Here is a 16,616-nt window from a genome sequence, read left to right as displayed (position 1 = left end):
TAGTCTACATTTTTATTAAAAAAATTATCACATTTAAACTGTTTTCCAATGCCATTATAAAATGTTCAGCGTGCAACACAAATGAAGAAAATAATGCCAGGAAATTTAAGGAAAGTCTAAAGCTGGTAACGGTCATGCTTGAAAAGACAGGCACTGTCATTGTCACTTCCAAAATCTTAAAATGAATAGCTTTACTTACTGTTAGGTATAATAACCCCGGCAGTTGAAACTGAAATCCTTGCTAAAAATGTTTTGCCGTCCATCTTTTGCAACAGTGCTTTGTAAGAGTATGACTTTGCTCATCATGGGGCTGCTGGCATTTTACAAACTTTGGTAAGTCTGATTTTTTACTTTAACCAAACATATGGCAAACTACATGGACTTGGCAAAAAAAGGAATAACAACAAAAAGAGAGGAATAATAGTTTGAATAATGGCATTGCTAAATGAAACTATTAAGAAAGGATTAAAACAAGAAGAGTTAGAGAATAAGATGAAGAGGCAGTGATAATGCTCAGCTTCCCATTCTTCAGTGGTCTGTGGCACATTGGATTTTAAGTAGAGCTTGTTAATGGTTAATGGTCTCTCAAAATTAGTTTGTACAGGGTGTTGGGATGTTTTCCTGCTTTGGAGAGACTGAGCCCATGTATGTTCCTCTCAGCTTTCAGTGACAGTGAGCTCTCTGCCCCTCACCTACCACCTCCTCCTTCCTCTACACTCTGTGTGCTATTAAGAAATCACTGATGCCCCTGGGATTTTGGCCTTTTAGGGTCTGATTCCCCACCTCTTTCCAAGGGTAATTTTCAGGATTTCCTGCCCCTGGTGATTATCTACCACTGATGTGGCAGCTTTGGCTTAAGCAGAGATGGTATTTTAAAAGATGTAACTGGGGAGGGGAAGAGAAACAGATGGACCAGATCAGTCCCTTGTTCCTTAGGGTGTCCTGCCCCATCCACGGCCAGAACCAGCAGTGGTACATGAAAGTGCAAAATAAATCACAGCCATAGTGATGTGGAATGAGTTAGTTGGATGGTGCTAACAATGCATCACTGCATGCCAACCACAGCCAAGGCACACCCAGAGATGATGACAGCATCTACTTTTACAATGCACTCTCCTGGCTTTAGCATTCCTGCTGGTGCAGCATCCATAAACCCCAAAGGGCCACCGAGACTACCAGGCCTGGTTGGTTTTGCTACCCTTCATTTCTGCCACGAGATCTCCTAATATTCACAGTTTGCAATTGTCCAGGAACCCAGCCAGTTTGAAAACTAATAGCTATACCAGTTCTATGGTCATTAATTAACTTGCAGCCTCTTGAAAAGAATGGGTTGGGTTCTCCTCCCTTTGAAGTCAATGGAAAGCTCCAGGAGCTTAAATGGGACCAGGTTGGTCCCATTCTCTTTCTTCACCTCCGATGGATGAAGCCTGGATAGATTTCTCTGTTACTTATCTGTGTTGAACAGAATAGCATTTGCAAAAAAATTATGCTATTTTTGTAGAATAACATTCTGTTAGCTCAGGTAACTGTATCGGATTCTAAAAATTTGAAGAACACAAAATTATTAAAATACAAGTAACACACATTTCTGCCCTAATCGCCTGGATTCAGTTGAAGCACTCAGCCATGAACATCAGGACTCCTCTCAAGGCATATGCTGACCTGTTGCCATTTGATTTAGAAGACTCCCACACCTCAAGGTTATCTTGCAAGAAACTAGTCAGAACATCAAAGCTCATTTCAACATTTGCAGTACACTAAAATTCTTAAAGTTCAGAACATTTCATATTTAACAGTAGCCCCTTTTTAAAAAAGCATTCTTGGAAGTAAATTTATTGCATAAAGTTAGCATAGATTAGGAAATTAATAAACAGCAGAAAGGTCAAACAGGTGTGCCTTCCTTGTGCTTTGAATGCAAATACCCTATTGATACAGTTCAACATCTATTTCTGTCATAAACAACATGCTGCCATAGAGTACAAAGAGGGCTTTCCAGTTTGCATTATAACCATCATTTTTTTCCCTCTCTTGGATATCCTTTACTGGGAAGTGATGCCTTCATTGAGAGTGGAAAGCTGGCACACTTGCACTGGAATGCAGTGCTACTCTGCAGTGATTCAGCCACCTTACAAGTAAGACCAAAAAAAAAAAAACCCCAGAAAACCCTATGGAAGGGGCAGAGCAGGATGGAGCTGTCAGAGCTCCACACTCCCCATCTCCTTCTCAGGCCCTACTTAAACACACCTGCCTCTCCCTCATGGAAGCACCAGGACATCAGCTTACAAACCTTGTCCCTTCCCACAGAAACCAGAGCAGAGACAAACATGTACATGACAAGAGAGTGATTTCCATAGCAGAAACCTCCATTAGGTACAATTGACTCTGCCTGTCTCTTTTCTGTTGCCAAAAGGAAGATATCAAAGATTATCTAGATTCACTACACCTTTTCTCAATTATTTTTTTCCCCTAGTAGCACAGATAAAATGCGTAAATGCAAACGGCAAAACATTTCTTATCTCAGCTCTGCTCTTTGGAGTTGGCCTACACTTCTTGCTTCAACTGTCATTATTCTTAGAGATCAAGGGCAGTTTTATTTTATTTTGCATTTTACTCCCTGTGCAAACCAGTGCAGTGCTGACCACATTTCTCCAGGCCATTTCAAATGAGAGCAGCTTTGGTGGCAAAGGCCATTTTAGCTTCACTTACCTTCAGTGGTGCTCCTGTTTCTGAAATGAATGGTTTAACAAGGAAATGCGCTGACAACAAAGAGAGGAATGGATGTGTCTGACAAAACACACACACATACACACAAGTCCAAAACAATACAAAAGCAAGGAGACCGAATTAAAAAAAAAAATCAAAATCAAAACTCTGTGAATGCTTTGAGTAAAACTGACAAGAGTCTTTCAAAGTGATTTGGATCGCTCATGGAAAAAAAGCATCTGGAAGATGGAAAGATGCATTGAAATGAAAGGAAGGGGAGGGGATCTTTTTTTTTGTGCCCAGTTAAAAAAAAAAAAAAAAAAAAGTGTGTGTGTATGTGGGGAGAGAAAAAGAAAAAGGAAGAAAAAAAAGAAAGAAATGGGCCAAAATAAGCCACAGAAAATGGAATTCTCACTAGAAAAATTAGAGAGAAACTCCAGCACACCTTGTGCGTTGTACATGCTGACAGAAGGGTTGTTATAGACCGCCGATTCCCCGAGCAATGTATTATAAGGGTTGTTAGTGCCATGAGGACGAAGCAGAGCATTGGTTATAAGATGATTAGCCATGGCTCCTGGAGCAGCCCGATAGAAAGACAGAGAAAAAAAACAACAAAAAAGGTCAATCAGGCAAATGTGGTATTAAAAAAAAGGGAAAAAGAACATTCAGAATGACAACAGTTGAAATAGTCCTGATTACAAGCAGCCAGCTAATTAGACTCGGAAAACTGTGTGCCACTAAAGCAGAACAGATGTTACTGACGATGCACAAATCCAAACCAACGCAAAAGAAAATGTATCAGAAAGCGGATAAGCTACATTTATGGTGGTTCCCCAGTTGCTTGGAGTGTAAGCAAGGCTGCGCCCACATGCTTGCTACAAAGAAAGAAAGGAAGATGGCAGCCTACACAATGTGGGGGAAAAAACTCTCTGGAAAGTGCCAAATGAATTAAAAAAAAAAATAAAATATATATATATATATATAATGACTAACAGACAACAGCACATTCAACTCCCACTATGTGCTAGGATCTCTTTTACCAGTCCTTCACATCACATCTATACCAAAAAAGCAGAATTAAAGAGCATTTCTCAGACAGTAGCTGTTTCTCATGTCTAAGAGGGCAAGTTTTACTTCAGCTCCTTCTCTGATACCACCATCAAGAACATCCACAACCACCTGAATCCATCCTGGAAGGTGAGAGCACTACAGCTCCGTCAGGCATTTCTATCACGAATGAGAGTGGCCATGAGTGCCTGTCTCAGGGCACTCTGTGTGCCCCACAAACACCTTGTTTCCCCACTCCTGCACCTCTTTGCTGCTGTTTCCAAGCACTCAGCCAGCAGTTGTCCTTTGCTCTTTGGTTTATCCCCTGGAGACGCAGCAGCCTCTGGACCTTTTCGGGATCATCATGGCTTGGCAGGTGGCTGCCAAGATCTACCTCAATTCCTACTGCAGGCATCAACCCAGGAAGATACAGGATGAAAATCCTTTTAGCCATTGCTCTGAACCTCTTCTAATCTCCAGAGATGTGACCAGATAAAAACCTTGCCCCTCAGGGCCATTCCCACTGAGTTCTAGAGCAGGAAGAATGACCATGGTTTTAACCGAACTGTAAAGACAAAACCTTTCTACTAGGAAAGTAAATCATTGGTGGGGCAACTAGAACTAGTTAGGACAGGACTGTCAGAGGGCTCAGGTGACCTGGCTGTCACCAACATTGGACAGCCTCAACCCAAAGAAGAAACTGAAAAGCCAATCCTCCAAACCAGTGACCCTTTCAGTGCTGGAGGCATGGAGACCCCATTTGCCTCTGAGGTGTGGAGGTGGCCCCGTGCCAAGGTGAAGGCTGTCTTTGCAAGGAATGCAGGGCACTGGCTATGATCTCTGGATACAGTTGCTGAGGATATATGAGTCTGGGGCCTCTGGCTAGTACAAATCCTCTTAGCAGGCAGTTCTCTGAAAGCTCACACCTATTCATTACTTACAGAAAGGCAAAAAGCTGGCCAAGCCTCAGGATAGGAGGAGGCTGCCTCCTGCCATGCTTGGGATGGCCATTTCCCCGTGTCTTTGCAGGTAGAAGAGAGAACAGGCTGTTCCTTGCCTGTCCCCCATCATCCCCCAGCATCTCCCAGCCCCAGGCATTATGGCAGTAGCAGATCACTTATTTGGTCTTTTGAGCACAGGACAAAGTAGAAGGCAGCGTTGTATGGGGGCTGCATGCCAGGGAGGCTCCTCGACACATGCAGCTGGAAAAAAAAGACTTGTTTTCTCTCACCTGATATTTTTGTCTATGCTGATGGAAAGCAAGATGAGCTGCTGTGTTTGAAAATAAGGAAACAAAGCTGTCTCCTGTAAGAAAACATTATACGAATGCTTAACTAAGTAACCTTGAATGTAACTAATAGGTAAATGAGTCAATTCTTTCTTTCTGGTAATGTGTTTTCTCTCAATCTCACACACATCTGGGATGAGGGACTGTAAGAACCATATCTCTTCTTGTGCTAGTTTTACACAGTGAGCACTACGGCCATTAAAATTGTTTCTGCTTTCATCCCACTTTTAATCAAGCCAGGCCATAAAAGATTCAAAAAAGGGCTCACTTTTATACAAGTAATGAGAATGTTCAGAGTTAATGCCAGTCATAAACTCAGAAGTGATACAATCCTCCCATTTGAGATTTAACCCAATCTCCAAAATCAGTCCCTATGAGAATTGGTATGAAAAATACACCCATGGTGGGCTCTTGAGAACTTTAGCTTGAGGCATCTTTAAATGCCAGGTGCCAGAAAGAACATCTCACTCAATAATATATCCCTGGCTTGATCTTGTCCAGTGAGCCCCAGCAGGCAGGAAATAGCTGATCCCACCATGGCTGGGCAGAAAAGCTGTGCTGCATGAGGAATACTCTCAGACTGTGACAAGAAAGAAGGGATCAACCTGTTCAAGCACTTACATGTAGGTTTTGCTTGCCTACATTTGCCAGAGTGGTGAGCTCTGGAATGAGCTGAATTCACACAAATATGGCTCTTCCAGCCAACTTTTAATACAGATCCATGATTCTGACTATAAACTTGGCAAAAAAAGTTGAAAATACTGAATAAGTAAGCCATTTTTGCTCTTGGGTGTGTAAAAGACAGGGCTTGGTATTACAGGCACCCATTCCTGTATGCAGCAACTGAGCAAAAATATTCCATCTTCTGCTTTCCTCTCCCTTGATTTCATTAGGATTTTTAAATTTACTGTTTAAAATGCCACTTTCAATGGCAGTGCTGACTAAGTCTCCTGGTGCAAATCCAAAACAAACCCTCTGCTAAACATGTTCAGATATCTTTCAAAACTCTCAGAGATACAACTGGGCCCTAAGCTCTCTGCAGCAAGTTCCCATCATGGTGACCTGGCAAACTTCATACTCTCTGCATGACACAATAAATGTAACTTTGGCATTTTAAATACAAATGGTATGTACCCTGTATTCATAAATTTCTAGTTTCTCACTAACTGCTCTTAATTTGCAAAATTCTCAGCCTGAAAGAGTGCTGAGAGAGGACTGCATCCAAGGTCCAAAAAGCCCACAGTTAAAGCTTTTGACAAAAGAGTATTATACCAAAAAATCCCAAAAATACCCCACCAAACCAAAGCCCTTGTTATTTGGTTTCTCTTTCTCAGGAGAAAGAAAGAAAAATGTAATACCAGCCATACATTTAAGTATCATCCTGGCTTTCTCATACCACTTTATCATTGCTATAGCAACCAACAGGACTATTAAGAAGAGCGGATTAGGTCTGCAGATGAGGCAGGAGAAGAGGAGCAGGTAGACTATGGAGCTATGGCCTCATTTGCATGAAAATGGCCTGGTAATAGCAAGCCAACAAAAGCCCCATAAAGTAAGCAGGGGATCATAGCAGCATGCTCTCCCAAAACACCATGGGGGACAGCAAAGAGGGTTATTCTGCAGTCCTGTGTGTGGGTGTGCATCACTGGGGCTGCAATTACGAAGGTCAGTGCATGCCCAGGGCCCCAAAACCCAGAAAGATCAGGGTTGCAAGTGCCTGTTGACCACCTGGAATCTCCTCCCTGTCAGAGCACTCTTGGGATGGGACCCTTGGCAGCTCTCTGGCCTGGTGTTGGCAATGTGCCTAATATCCTCAGCAGGCAGCAGTTATCACCACTTACTTTTATTTATTCATTTACTGCTGGATCCTCAGCTCTCAGCATCTGTGGTGCAACACAGATCTCGCCCAGTAAACCCCACAGCCCTGTGTCATCCTTGCTTTCCTACATTCCAGCAATAGCAGCCCCTACACAAATCCCTCCTTTGCCATCTGCAGAACCACCTAAGCCCACCACACAGACACTATTCTTTATTTAGTTAGGGAAACTGCCTTCTATCCAGCTGTGCTGAATCACCTTCAGTTCTGCTCCTCCAAGGCACCCTACTGAAAATAAATGAATTCTGTTTCCAAACCCCTATTGTGCTGTGTACATGTGGGAGCATGAATTTGGGGTTGGAAAAAAGATGGGTTCAAAGCCACAGGTTCACCTTTTACAGAATGATGATATAACCACAACCAGCAAACATTTAACAGCAGAACTCACACCTCTACAAAAATGCTCCCTGCAACCCCACTGGTACAACTACTGTCCCAGGTCTCCTTGTTTCCACTGGTATTCAACCAAAGTTCAGAGCAAAGCACAGCTGCCAGGTCAGCTCTAATACCCAAAATTACATTCAAATTCGGGTTTCTGGAAAAGCCAGTGCTCAGTTCAAGGCTTCCTGATGCTACATTTCCTCAAGTGAAGGATTTGCAGGCTGTGATCACAAGGAGAAACAAATTATGGTCTTTCAGAAGGCAAGTATTTGCTGGTAACACACTCCTGCCCCTCTCAGAGCACTGGTGATCCTCATGATTCAAGCACCACAGATCCACCACACTGCATTTAAAAGGCCAGGAGAAGCCATGGCCTGTGCTCAGGGTGCAGGGGGTGATCTGGAGAGTTGCACTTTTGACTTGCGAACTGAGAAAAACTGTTAGGAAAACCAACCAGGGCAAAGAAGACAAAAATCCTACAATTCTTAACATCACTGTAACTAGACACAAAGGATTCAGATAGCTGCACTTAGCTGCTTTCTGTGGCCATGAAAGTAGATAATATTGTAATGACAGTATGCAACCAAATGGAGCCTTTTCCCTTCCTTTCTAAATTAGATATTGATGTCCTTGATGCAGGACAATATTGAATACAGTGATAATTTTTTGGAAGAGATTTGTCTAATGACTGTATGTGAAAACTGCACCTTGTTAAACACAAGTATGGTTTATTCACTCACTGAAAGCAAAGGATGAAAATTATGATGACAAGCACATGTTGACAGACTATAGACTGCATCACTCAGGAATAAAATTCAAAAGAATTTCTTGTGGGCAGCTGGCTGACAAAGCCACACAGGTTACTTTGAATCATCTGCATGGTCTACCCAGCTGGAAGGGAAATGGATTCAACTGCTCCTCCAGATTTTCTGAATAATACTGTCACTCACCATGGCTCTGCCTGGCTGAAAGGCTTTGAGCAGCACTGCTTTAACTGGGATCCTGTGTCTGCACAGGCAACACCACCACCACGTATCTCCTTTGACTTCTGGTCTTTTCAATAGCAAAGCAAAATATTTTTGGCATGTGCACTTTAGCAGGGGATTGGAGAGGTTCCCCCACTGCCCAGCAGATGTGACAAAAGAGCAGTTTTGCTGATAAAGGAGAATGGACCAGCTTACAAATTTAATTGGATGAACTATTCAATGCTTAAAAAATTCCCATACAAAATCAGTATTTTCCAAATTAAATTTTTTCTTTTTGTTCCAGAAGAATGGCTGGTACGAAAGCTGACTTTAACTTTTTCATATGATTTCAACTTTTTATTAGAGTAGAAACAGAAATAGTTCAGAAAAAATACATCTGAGTCATAACAAAATGTTTCATTGCCTCTGACCCAGCAATTCCAAATGCAGATTTTCTTGGGCTTTTCTTTTGTTTGTTCCAGAAGACAATATATGTACTGCTGTGTTTTCAATCAATCTCAGTCCTGTTTCCTCCCTATTTTGCCAGCAATGCAGCTCCCTCTCTGCAAGGTAAGGGCACAGTGCTGTACTCCTGCCTGCTCTGATTGCTGAAGCACCCAACTTATCTTCTGGTTCACATCCACTCTCAGCTTCTTGCACATCACATCCTTGACTTCAGACTACCCTGCAGGGAGAAGTGACAGCCAGGAAGAACATGGACCATTCCCAGGAGGTAGAACAGTTCCTGAGCTATCAGGGGACATGATGTGGTAAGAGCTGAGTCTGCCTCTGAGTGTCCATTAAAACAACCCCATAACACACCTGCCTTACCCTAAGTGTAGTACATAGCTCAGACTTGAATGTCACTGGAATAGCCTCTCTGCACTGATTTCAGTTTGTAAATTCTGGCTGGTTGTATACTTTGCTCAGTATTAACTTACTCCATTTTGCTCCCAGGGAAACAAAAGTAGCTTTGTAGGAGTCAAAGCTCTACTTTTCTCTGAGACTTTCCTCACCAGCATTCCACAGTGTCCTTTTATGCAGGTAGAGCTTTCAAGTATTTAATGAATCCTGGTCTTCCATGTGTTCACAATTTGTTCTAACAATAAATGCAATTATGACAAGCAAAATCACACTTACTTGCTGGAGGACAACAGGTATTTTCAGCATTTTTCCAAGTTCCTTTCAATGAATGCTCTGACACTGAGATTTATCGAGCTCTGTTCTTATAACAGCCAACAGGATTCAGTTAATAAACTTCAATAAACTTCCCTATTAAATTTCTCTCAAATAGGTTTGTTGTCACTTGCAGCATCTAATCTATTCATTGTGAAGCTATTAATACTGACTGCAGTGAAATGGAGTTTCAGCAAATGAGGTTGTTAAGCTCTGGGCCATCTTCTGCCACATGAAACATCCTGTGCTTTTATGCAGAGACAGAGGAGTGAAAGTATTTCTTTGCCCCCTTTTTTCCCCTTCCTTTCTTTGGCAATGCTTTCAGATGACAAACCTCTTCTGGATTATAATCTGCAGGCCATTTTCAAAATATACAGCTAGTCCACATTGATTTACAAGTAGTTGCTCACTCACTAATTACTTTTTCACATCCTGGAGCAGAAACACTGTCCCAGGATGGGGTATTTCTTTATACCACCACTACTTACAAGGGTTTATACCACATTGCATCTTGACTATACAAACATGCATTATCTCTAATTATTCCTGTTTATTATTATTTCTCACTAAACCTGAGGCCTTACCCAAGATGTGCAGAGAGCCCCACCTGTGGTGAAAATTGGACCATGCTTCCATGAATCTTTAACAGCAGCTATCCTTCCTTCCTTTCCTTCTTTCCTTCTTTCCTTCCTTCCTTCTTCCCAGTCATCATATTAAGACTGCTCTGCAGCAATACTCTGCCAGATCTAATACTCCCCAAAGCCTGCTCTGATTTCAGAAATTGCCTTGCCCTTACTTTTCCTCTTTAAAGCTGATCCACCTAATGACTGAACTTCCAATTATATGGCTGTCAATCCTGAAATCAAAGCCAGTTCATAATATCTCCCAAAGGAAGAATGTCATGTCACTCACTGAAATCACTGCAACAAATCTCAGCTAACTCAGTCCCAGGCAGCAGAGAGGCAAAATAAACCAGGAGAATATCAGCAATGGGATTAATTTTGCACATAGGCAGAAATAAGAGTTAAACTCCCTAAGTTTTGATCCTTGATGCAGAAAATCGTAATTTTTCTAGCATAAAATGTACAGCTGATTGAAAAAGAGGGGGGAAAAAAGAGAAAAACCACCAGAAGCCATTTGCTAGTCCAAAAGGCTGATGATTTTCCCTTACAAAGAGAAAGTACTCCTCTCCTGCTCCTATCACCCAACTGGAACTTTTCTTTACTTCATATGTGATGATCAGGATGGGTCATTTTGAGGCCAGTTGCTGACATTTAGCCAAACCAACAGCTGCTTAACAGGGTTGCAGAGATTTTTTTGGCTTACAAACAGCAATCCCTTGTGACAGAAGTGGTGCAATGGCATGTGGATTACTCCCTCCAAATACACCCTCCATCTGGGCAATGGGCCCCAGGAAGGGCTATCCATGGGGTCAGGGGAGGGTAAGTGTGTCTGTAAGAGTTAAAAGAGGGAACAGAAGTAGTAGAAGGGCAGGGGGCATGAAACCAAAGAGCTTCATTAGGAAAATGCCAGTGGTGGTGAGATGGGAAGGTAAAGGAACAGCCTCCTGCAGTGGGTAAAATGGAAGTTTTGAGGTCCTGATATAAAATGACTATGTTATTTCTTTTGCAGGACATCCCTGGAAATGTGAGCACTAATGCAAGTACCCAGATTGCTGGGACAGTGAGCATCCTTGAACACCAACATGCTGCAGCATTTGAGCAGCTGTGGCTGATGAGATGTTAGAAAATGTCACAGGCTGCCTCTGGATTAGCAGCCAAGTGCTGTCAGGGATTCAACCCTGCTTCTTACCCCTTGATTTCCACCTAATAGCAAGAGGACACTTAAGTACCTCCAAAAACCCCCTTCTCAAGCAGCAGCCTTGACAAAACAATAATAGAAACTGAGCATCTAATCATATTCCAGAGGGGGAAGAGACTGGCACTGCTGCCACTATTTGTGGCTAAACCAGAGTCCAGGCTCCAGGACTGATGGACCCCTTGAAACACAGAATAAACTTCCAGGACTAAGGGCTTTGCAACGTGAAGGATGATGCTCAAGGGCAAGGACTGCTGCACCCCTCAGGCTCATGCAGCACCTTGCCCCTGCCAACTCAGCAATGGTCAGCACAGACAGCATTAGGCACTCTGCACAAAGGGACAGGTTTGGGGGGAGAGTGCAGTGGTTTAGATTTGAAGCAAGGACAATGAAGAAATGAAATTTGCACACTGACAGATGATAATCTCTAAATGGTCACTGAGGTACTTGTCCCTGTCAAGGGTCATCCCAGGCTCAGCTTTGATAATTCCTCTGCATTTACATCCATCAGACCCTGAACATGAGTGGAAACAGAGCTCAAAGCTTTTAAAGCATCTCCAGGGGGTGCTCAGTCTTAAACAGACATGGCTCTTGCTCTGCACCACATACCCAGCTGTGCAGTGATGGTACTCACAAGACCAAAGTGTCTGCAGAAGACTGACACTTTTCTTTAGTCCAATTGTCTTTGAGCTGTTAAGTGCTCAAAAACCAAGAATAATGTGTATTTTACATCCATGACCATTTGGTGGCATCTATAGAGACACTCATGAACAAGGAGAGCAACTGCAGGGACCTTGGACATCCTGTGAGTCCTCTGCACTGAACCTGCTTACCCCAGAACCACAACAGGAACAAGATATAATGGGAAATAAAGTAACCATTAACACTGCTGCCAACATGCATGTTCATATAGCCACAATTCACCTTAAAATGATCTCTCTGAAAGACCTGACATGAAAGCTGACTGGCTAAACAGGAGAAACTGTTTGCTGCCAACTGTAAAAAAACAACAAGTGGAAAGAAAACAGGGGAAGTATTTATTCTCTAAAATCTTCAAGCCACAAGAAAAGCCATAGGTGTTACTCAGAGTAGGTAAGAAGTGTGTAGACAGACTGTGATAAATCATTTGGTGATATTCTGAATATTCTATTAAGATGAGCACAGGCACTTCCACCTCTCCTAGAACTTGGCTGCTTGCTATTTGTTTTATATGCAACATAAATTTAGCAGAAACCTCTCTGTCAGGCTGGTCACATTAATCCATCAAGGAGCAAACAAGCATCTTGAGAAAGGCTGATGCATGACAACAGTAACACTTCCACTGCCCAAATTTCCACCTTCTCTCTGCTTTATCTAGGCAGCAAAGGGTCAGCATTGGCAAATGGGTTATAATGAGCAGCAACTGCACTTTGAAGTGGACCAGGGATGGGGTCTGAGAGCTCTGGGGAATCCAGTTCTGCTCCTTTCTTTTTTCTCCTTTTCCCCTCCTCCTCTGTTTGCCTGTGCTTTTTACCACACCAAATTCCACCTGCTTTCACTGCTGTATTGGCCAGTTATGTCCACACCATGGCACCCACCACCCCTGAGGACAGCTAAACTGAAACTTCTTCATCTTGCAGCACTGAGAGACATCCAGCAGCCCTCACCTCTCAGCAGAAAGGGCAGACCAAAACCTGACTCATTGCACTGTCTCAGTGCTAACCTATACCTCCTGTCTTCCAGAGTGACAGTCTCCTACCAAAGGAAGAATTTAACTTTCTACTGGTGTTTTCTAAGTAACAGCTTCTGAAAAATGCAGGAAAATATATCCACCTGAAAATAATTCTGCAACACACACAGTTGTCCCTGCTGAATTCACAGTGCAGATACGATTTCAGCCTGGAAATCACAGCTTAATTATATTTTTGGGTGGGTGGAAGGAATTTGATGGGAGATTTCATTTAGGAAACAATCAGGTCTCGGTTGGGTTAGAAATCAGGATATTAATGTTCTTCATTTTAATTTTCCTCTCTGACTCAGATTCCCACTGTTTGAATTTGAGCTCAATTTGTTCTGTTCATTATGAAGAAATCCACATGAATTTGACATTAAACTGATTACCTCTGAAAACAGTAGCAATAATTTCCCTTTTTCCTGTGTGTGTTTCAGATTAAGTCTTTGTGGTTGATATAAAAACACAGAGGAGAAATAATAAAGCAAAGGGAAACCAAGTATTTATTCTGGAACACTACCCAGCAGAGGAAGCATGCAATGGCACTATGCATTTGGGAAGAAAAAGCAAGGGGGAGGGACAAACATGAAACATTTTCCATTTGCATGGGAGCAAGCAGGGAATGAACACAGCTTTCCTAGTCAGGGATAATATCTGTGGTGCCAATTCTGGGGATCTGAGGGCTTTGTGATGACTCTGATGGGGTTTGCTGGCAAGGGCATGCTCCCTCCTGAATGGAGCCTTAGGGCCACATGGATGAATTTGTATTTAAGATTTACCATCCTTCGGTGAGAGCTGGGAGGGGTCCTGGGCTCCAATCTGCAACAGCTTTTGAGGTCCTTGTGTGACCCCTGTATGATCCCAGTGAGACCCACCAGGAAGCCACAGCCCTGCTTGGCTCTGGGCACCCACTCCTTGCCTGGTGTCTGTCTCCTGGCTGGATCTAGCTGGGCTCTAGCTCAGTTTCCAGCCCTGTCTCTGCCAGTATCTCCTGGTGGTCTGGGCTGGACCCTGGACCAGGTTCATCCCCTCACCTTGTCCAGGGCTCTGCCTCCTGGCTTAATCCCCCTGTGGCACAGTGAATTATCCCTGAGGATTTGGATTGTGCTGCTTCTTCTTTTCTTTCAGATAAATGGAGCACCAAGGCAGACCACCAAGAAGGTGGTCTCCCTCCAGGAGACTTCCATGGATGAGGTTGGTGGGGTGAACAGTACTTTGGGGGTGGAAGGACATAAAACATATATATATATATATATATATATATATATATATATATATATATATATATCTAGCCAAAAGACATGAGGTGCACATTCTCCTGTATCTATAGCAGTACTGCTATTGGGATAAACTATCAAATTTCTGTCTAGTTTATAAGCTAAGAGTCAGAGCATTACAGCAGGAGAACAGCACTTGACCTAACACACTTCTGGAGCAGTTTCTATTCTCTGTGAAATCTGGTGGATTTACCCCTAGCCCAATTACTTCCCTGAAGAAGGAGAAACTACTATGTGCTAACTGGAATTGATATATACAACTCCATCTGAATGTTTTCCTTTAACAAAGCACTGCCTTGTACCAGTGACAAAGTCCTTTGTCTCTGCTGCTCTGAGCCTTACCAAAACAAGGAACAGTCCTTTCCTTTGAAAAAAAAATCACATACATCACACCACCACCTCCCTTCCCCCAGCTTGAAAACTTGAAGGGTAACAATGTACCACATAGTTCATGACGTTTTCTTTTTCTCTCCCAGTTATCTCATATCCAAAGAGAGACAGTAATTACTGTATTGCCTCTCACCTAAGACATGGATAAAAATAGGCTGGCATCAGTCACATTGCTGTTTCATGCTCTGACTGCTTGTTTGCAAGGCTGGCTGAGCCATCCCAGAGCTTTTTGACATTAACACTCCTAGAGGTGCAAACAGACCCATCCCTCAAAACCCTGAGGCAGCCAACTGGATATGCCCAAAGCTCAGGCAAGCTCTGTTGCTTTTCCTTCATACATTCCACTCTTCAGCCTTCAAAGTACTGAGCTCCAGCAAACAGTCCATCCTACATGCATTGCTTCAGTGCTGCTTTTTCAGCACTGCATCCAAGTGCCTGTGTTAAGATCACACACCAAACACCCTGCAGGCAAAGGGAAATTTCTTTTCCTACTTATGAGGTAATCAGCTTGGTTCAGCTTTTACACCTCTGAAGTTTTCAGCACTAGGAAAACAAATGTGGAGCACAGTCTGGATGTCAAATACATGGCAGAAGCATGCAGGCAGACCCAGGGTGTGAAAAATTGGAGTTGCAGAATGGAATTCAAGGAGCAGGAATCCCCCTGGATCTTGAAATTGAGACCATGATCTCAGGGTGGACAGGCATGCTCTTCATTCAACAGTAAAAAAGGAAATCCACAGGCAGTTTCTCTTCCCTTCCTCCTGATTTCAGTGGTATAACAACCCCAAATCCACATCACTACTAAGCCATAATGAGCAGCAAGGGGAAACAAAGCCAGACATGGTTTTTATTAATCAATAATTAGATGCTACCTTCAGGAAATATCTGAAATAGTCTTGTATGCCTTATGACAGAGTGAAGTTTTCATTACAGAACACATTACATCAGGCAAGTTTGGGGTTATGCCTGAAACTCCTGGTGTGATAAATGAGAATAAGGAAAGTAACATTATGGTCAATTACTTTGGCAGGGAGAGGGGGGGATAGAAAATAAAAGAGAATATGAAGCTGAAAAGAGCCATAAGCAGTGTGTTATCTGCTCAATCAGAAGAAGACATAGCTGTATGTCTAAAGGAGAGATGCACTAACACAGACACCACATTCCAGACTGATGCCCAGGAAGTTCATGAAGGAAAAAGGGAAGAGATATCATATAGAAATGCCAGTTATCATACAAGAAATATGGACAGCTAGAATAGTCTTGCCTGAGATGTTATCATGTGCCAGGAGGCTGTGAATATGATGGATGGTATCAGGGAAAAAACAGGTTTCAATGAGCTAGTACCCCAGTTAGAGGATGTCTCACTGCTTTCTGCTCCCCCAGCAGAAACATGAAAGCTCAGTGCTGGCCCAGGACATGGAGAAGTGGAGTTAAGCTCCAAGACCTGGATGCCAGGACAATCCTGGGAACAAAGGATCATTTTCTTCCTGTTTCAGAACACAGACTGCTCTCTGAAGGCTCTGCAGAAAACACCAGCATACACAGAACGTGGGATAATACAGATAATTCTGTGCAAAAGGTGCTTAGGCAGGGAGGGCTGGAGTGGGAGTTTTGAACAGGAATGGGACCCTGTTGTATCAGCCTCAGGCAGGGAAAGCTACTAACCATACAGCTGAAGGCTCACATTTGAATCCTCTGAGCCTTAACAGCATGCTTGTAAATAAAACATTAAAGAAACAGCTCCTTTAAAGATGAATATATATGTAAATATTAAGAGAAAGACAAGAACTGTGAAAAACCACATTCCCCCACTGCTCTGTTCAGGCAGCAATTCTCTGGAGAGTTTTCTCTGTGGAAAGCCCTAAGACCACAAATGTTGCTTTTCAGCTGAAATAAACAGGAGAAAGGGAGAAATACCTGGAGTCCCATGCAGCTGTGTTTACTGTTGATGTCAGGTGTATTTCCATATGGAACTGACCACCTG

At 42.8% G+C, this 16,616-nt stretch overlaps 1 protein-coding gene across 7 annotated transcripts in view; it reads right to left on the bottom strand.

Annotated features, from left to right (window-relative positions):
• Window positions 1-16,616, bottom strand: part of ADGRL3 (adhesion G protein-coupled receptor L3) — a 480,889-nt gene that overhangs the window by 14,976 nt on the left and 449,297 nt on the right. Inside the window, exon 23 of one of the 7 annotated variants that reach the window (XM_056489464.1) lies at window positions 3,149-3,277. The exons of the other annotated variants lie outside the window; for them this stretch is intronic. Within the exon in view, the coding sequence (XP_056345439.1) occupies window positions 3,149-3,277 (129 nt within the window). The remainder of the gene's footprint in view (window positions 1-3,148; window positions 3,278-16,616) is intronic. 7 annotated transcript variants of the gene reach the window in all.

The sequence above is a fragment of the Oenanthe melanoleuca genome, chromosome 4 (assembly GCF_029582105.1).
Source record: "Oenanthe melanoleuca isolate GR-GAL-2019-014 chromosome 4, OMel1.0, whole genome shotgun sequence".
NCBI lineage: Eukaryota > Metazoa > Chordata > Aves > Passeriformes > Muscicapidae > Oenanthe > Oenanthe melanoleuca.
This window is presented reverse-complemented; position numbering and strand designations above follow the sequence as displayed.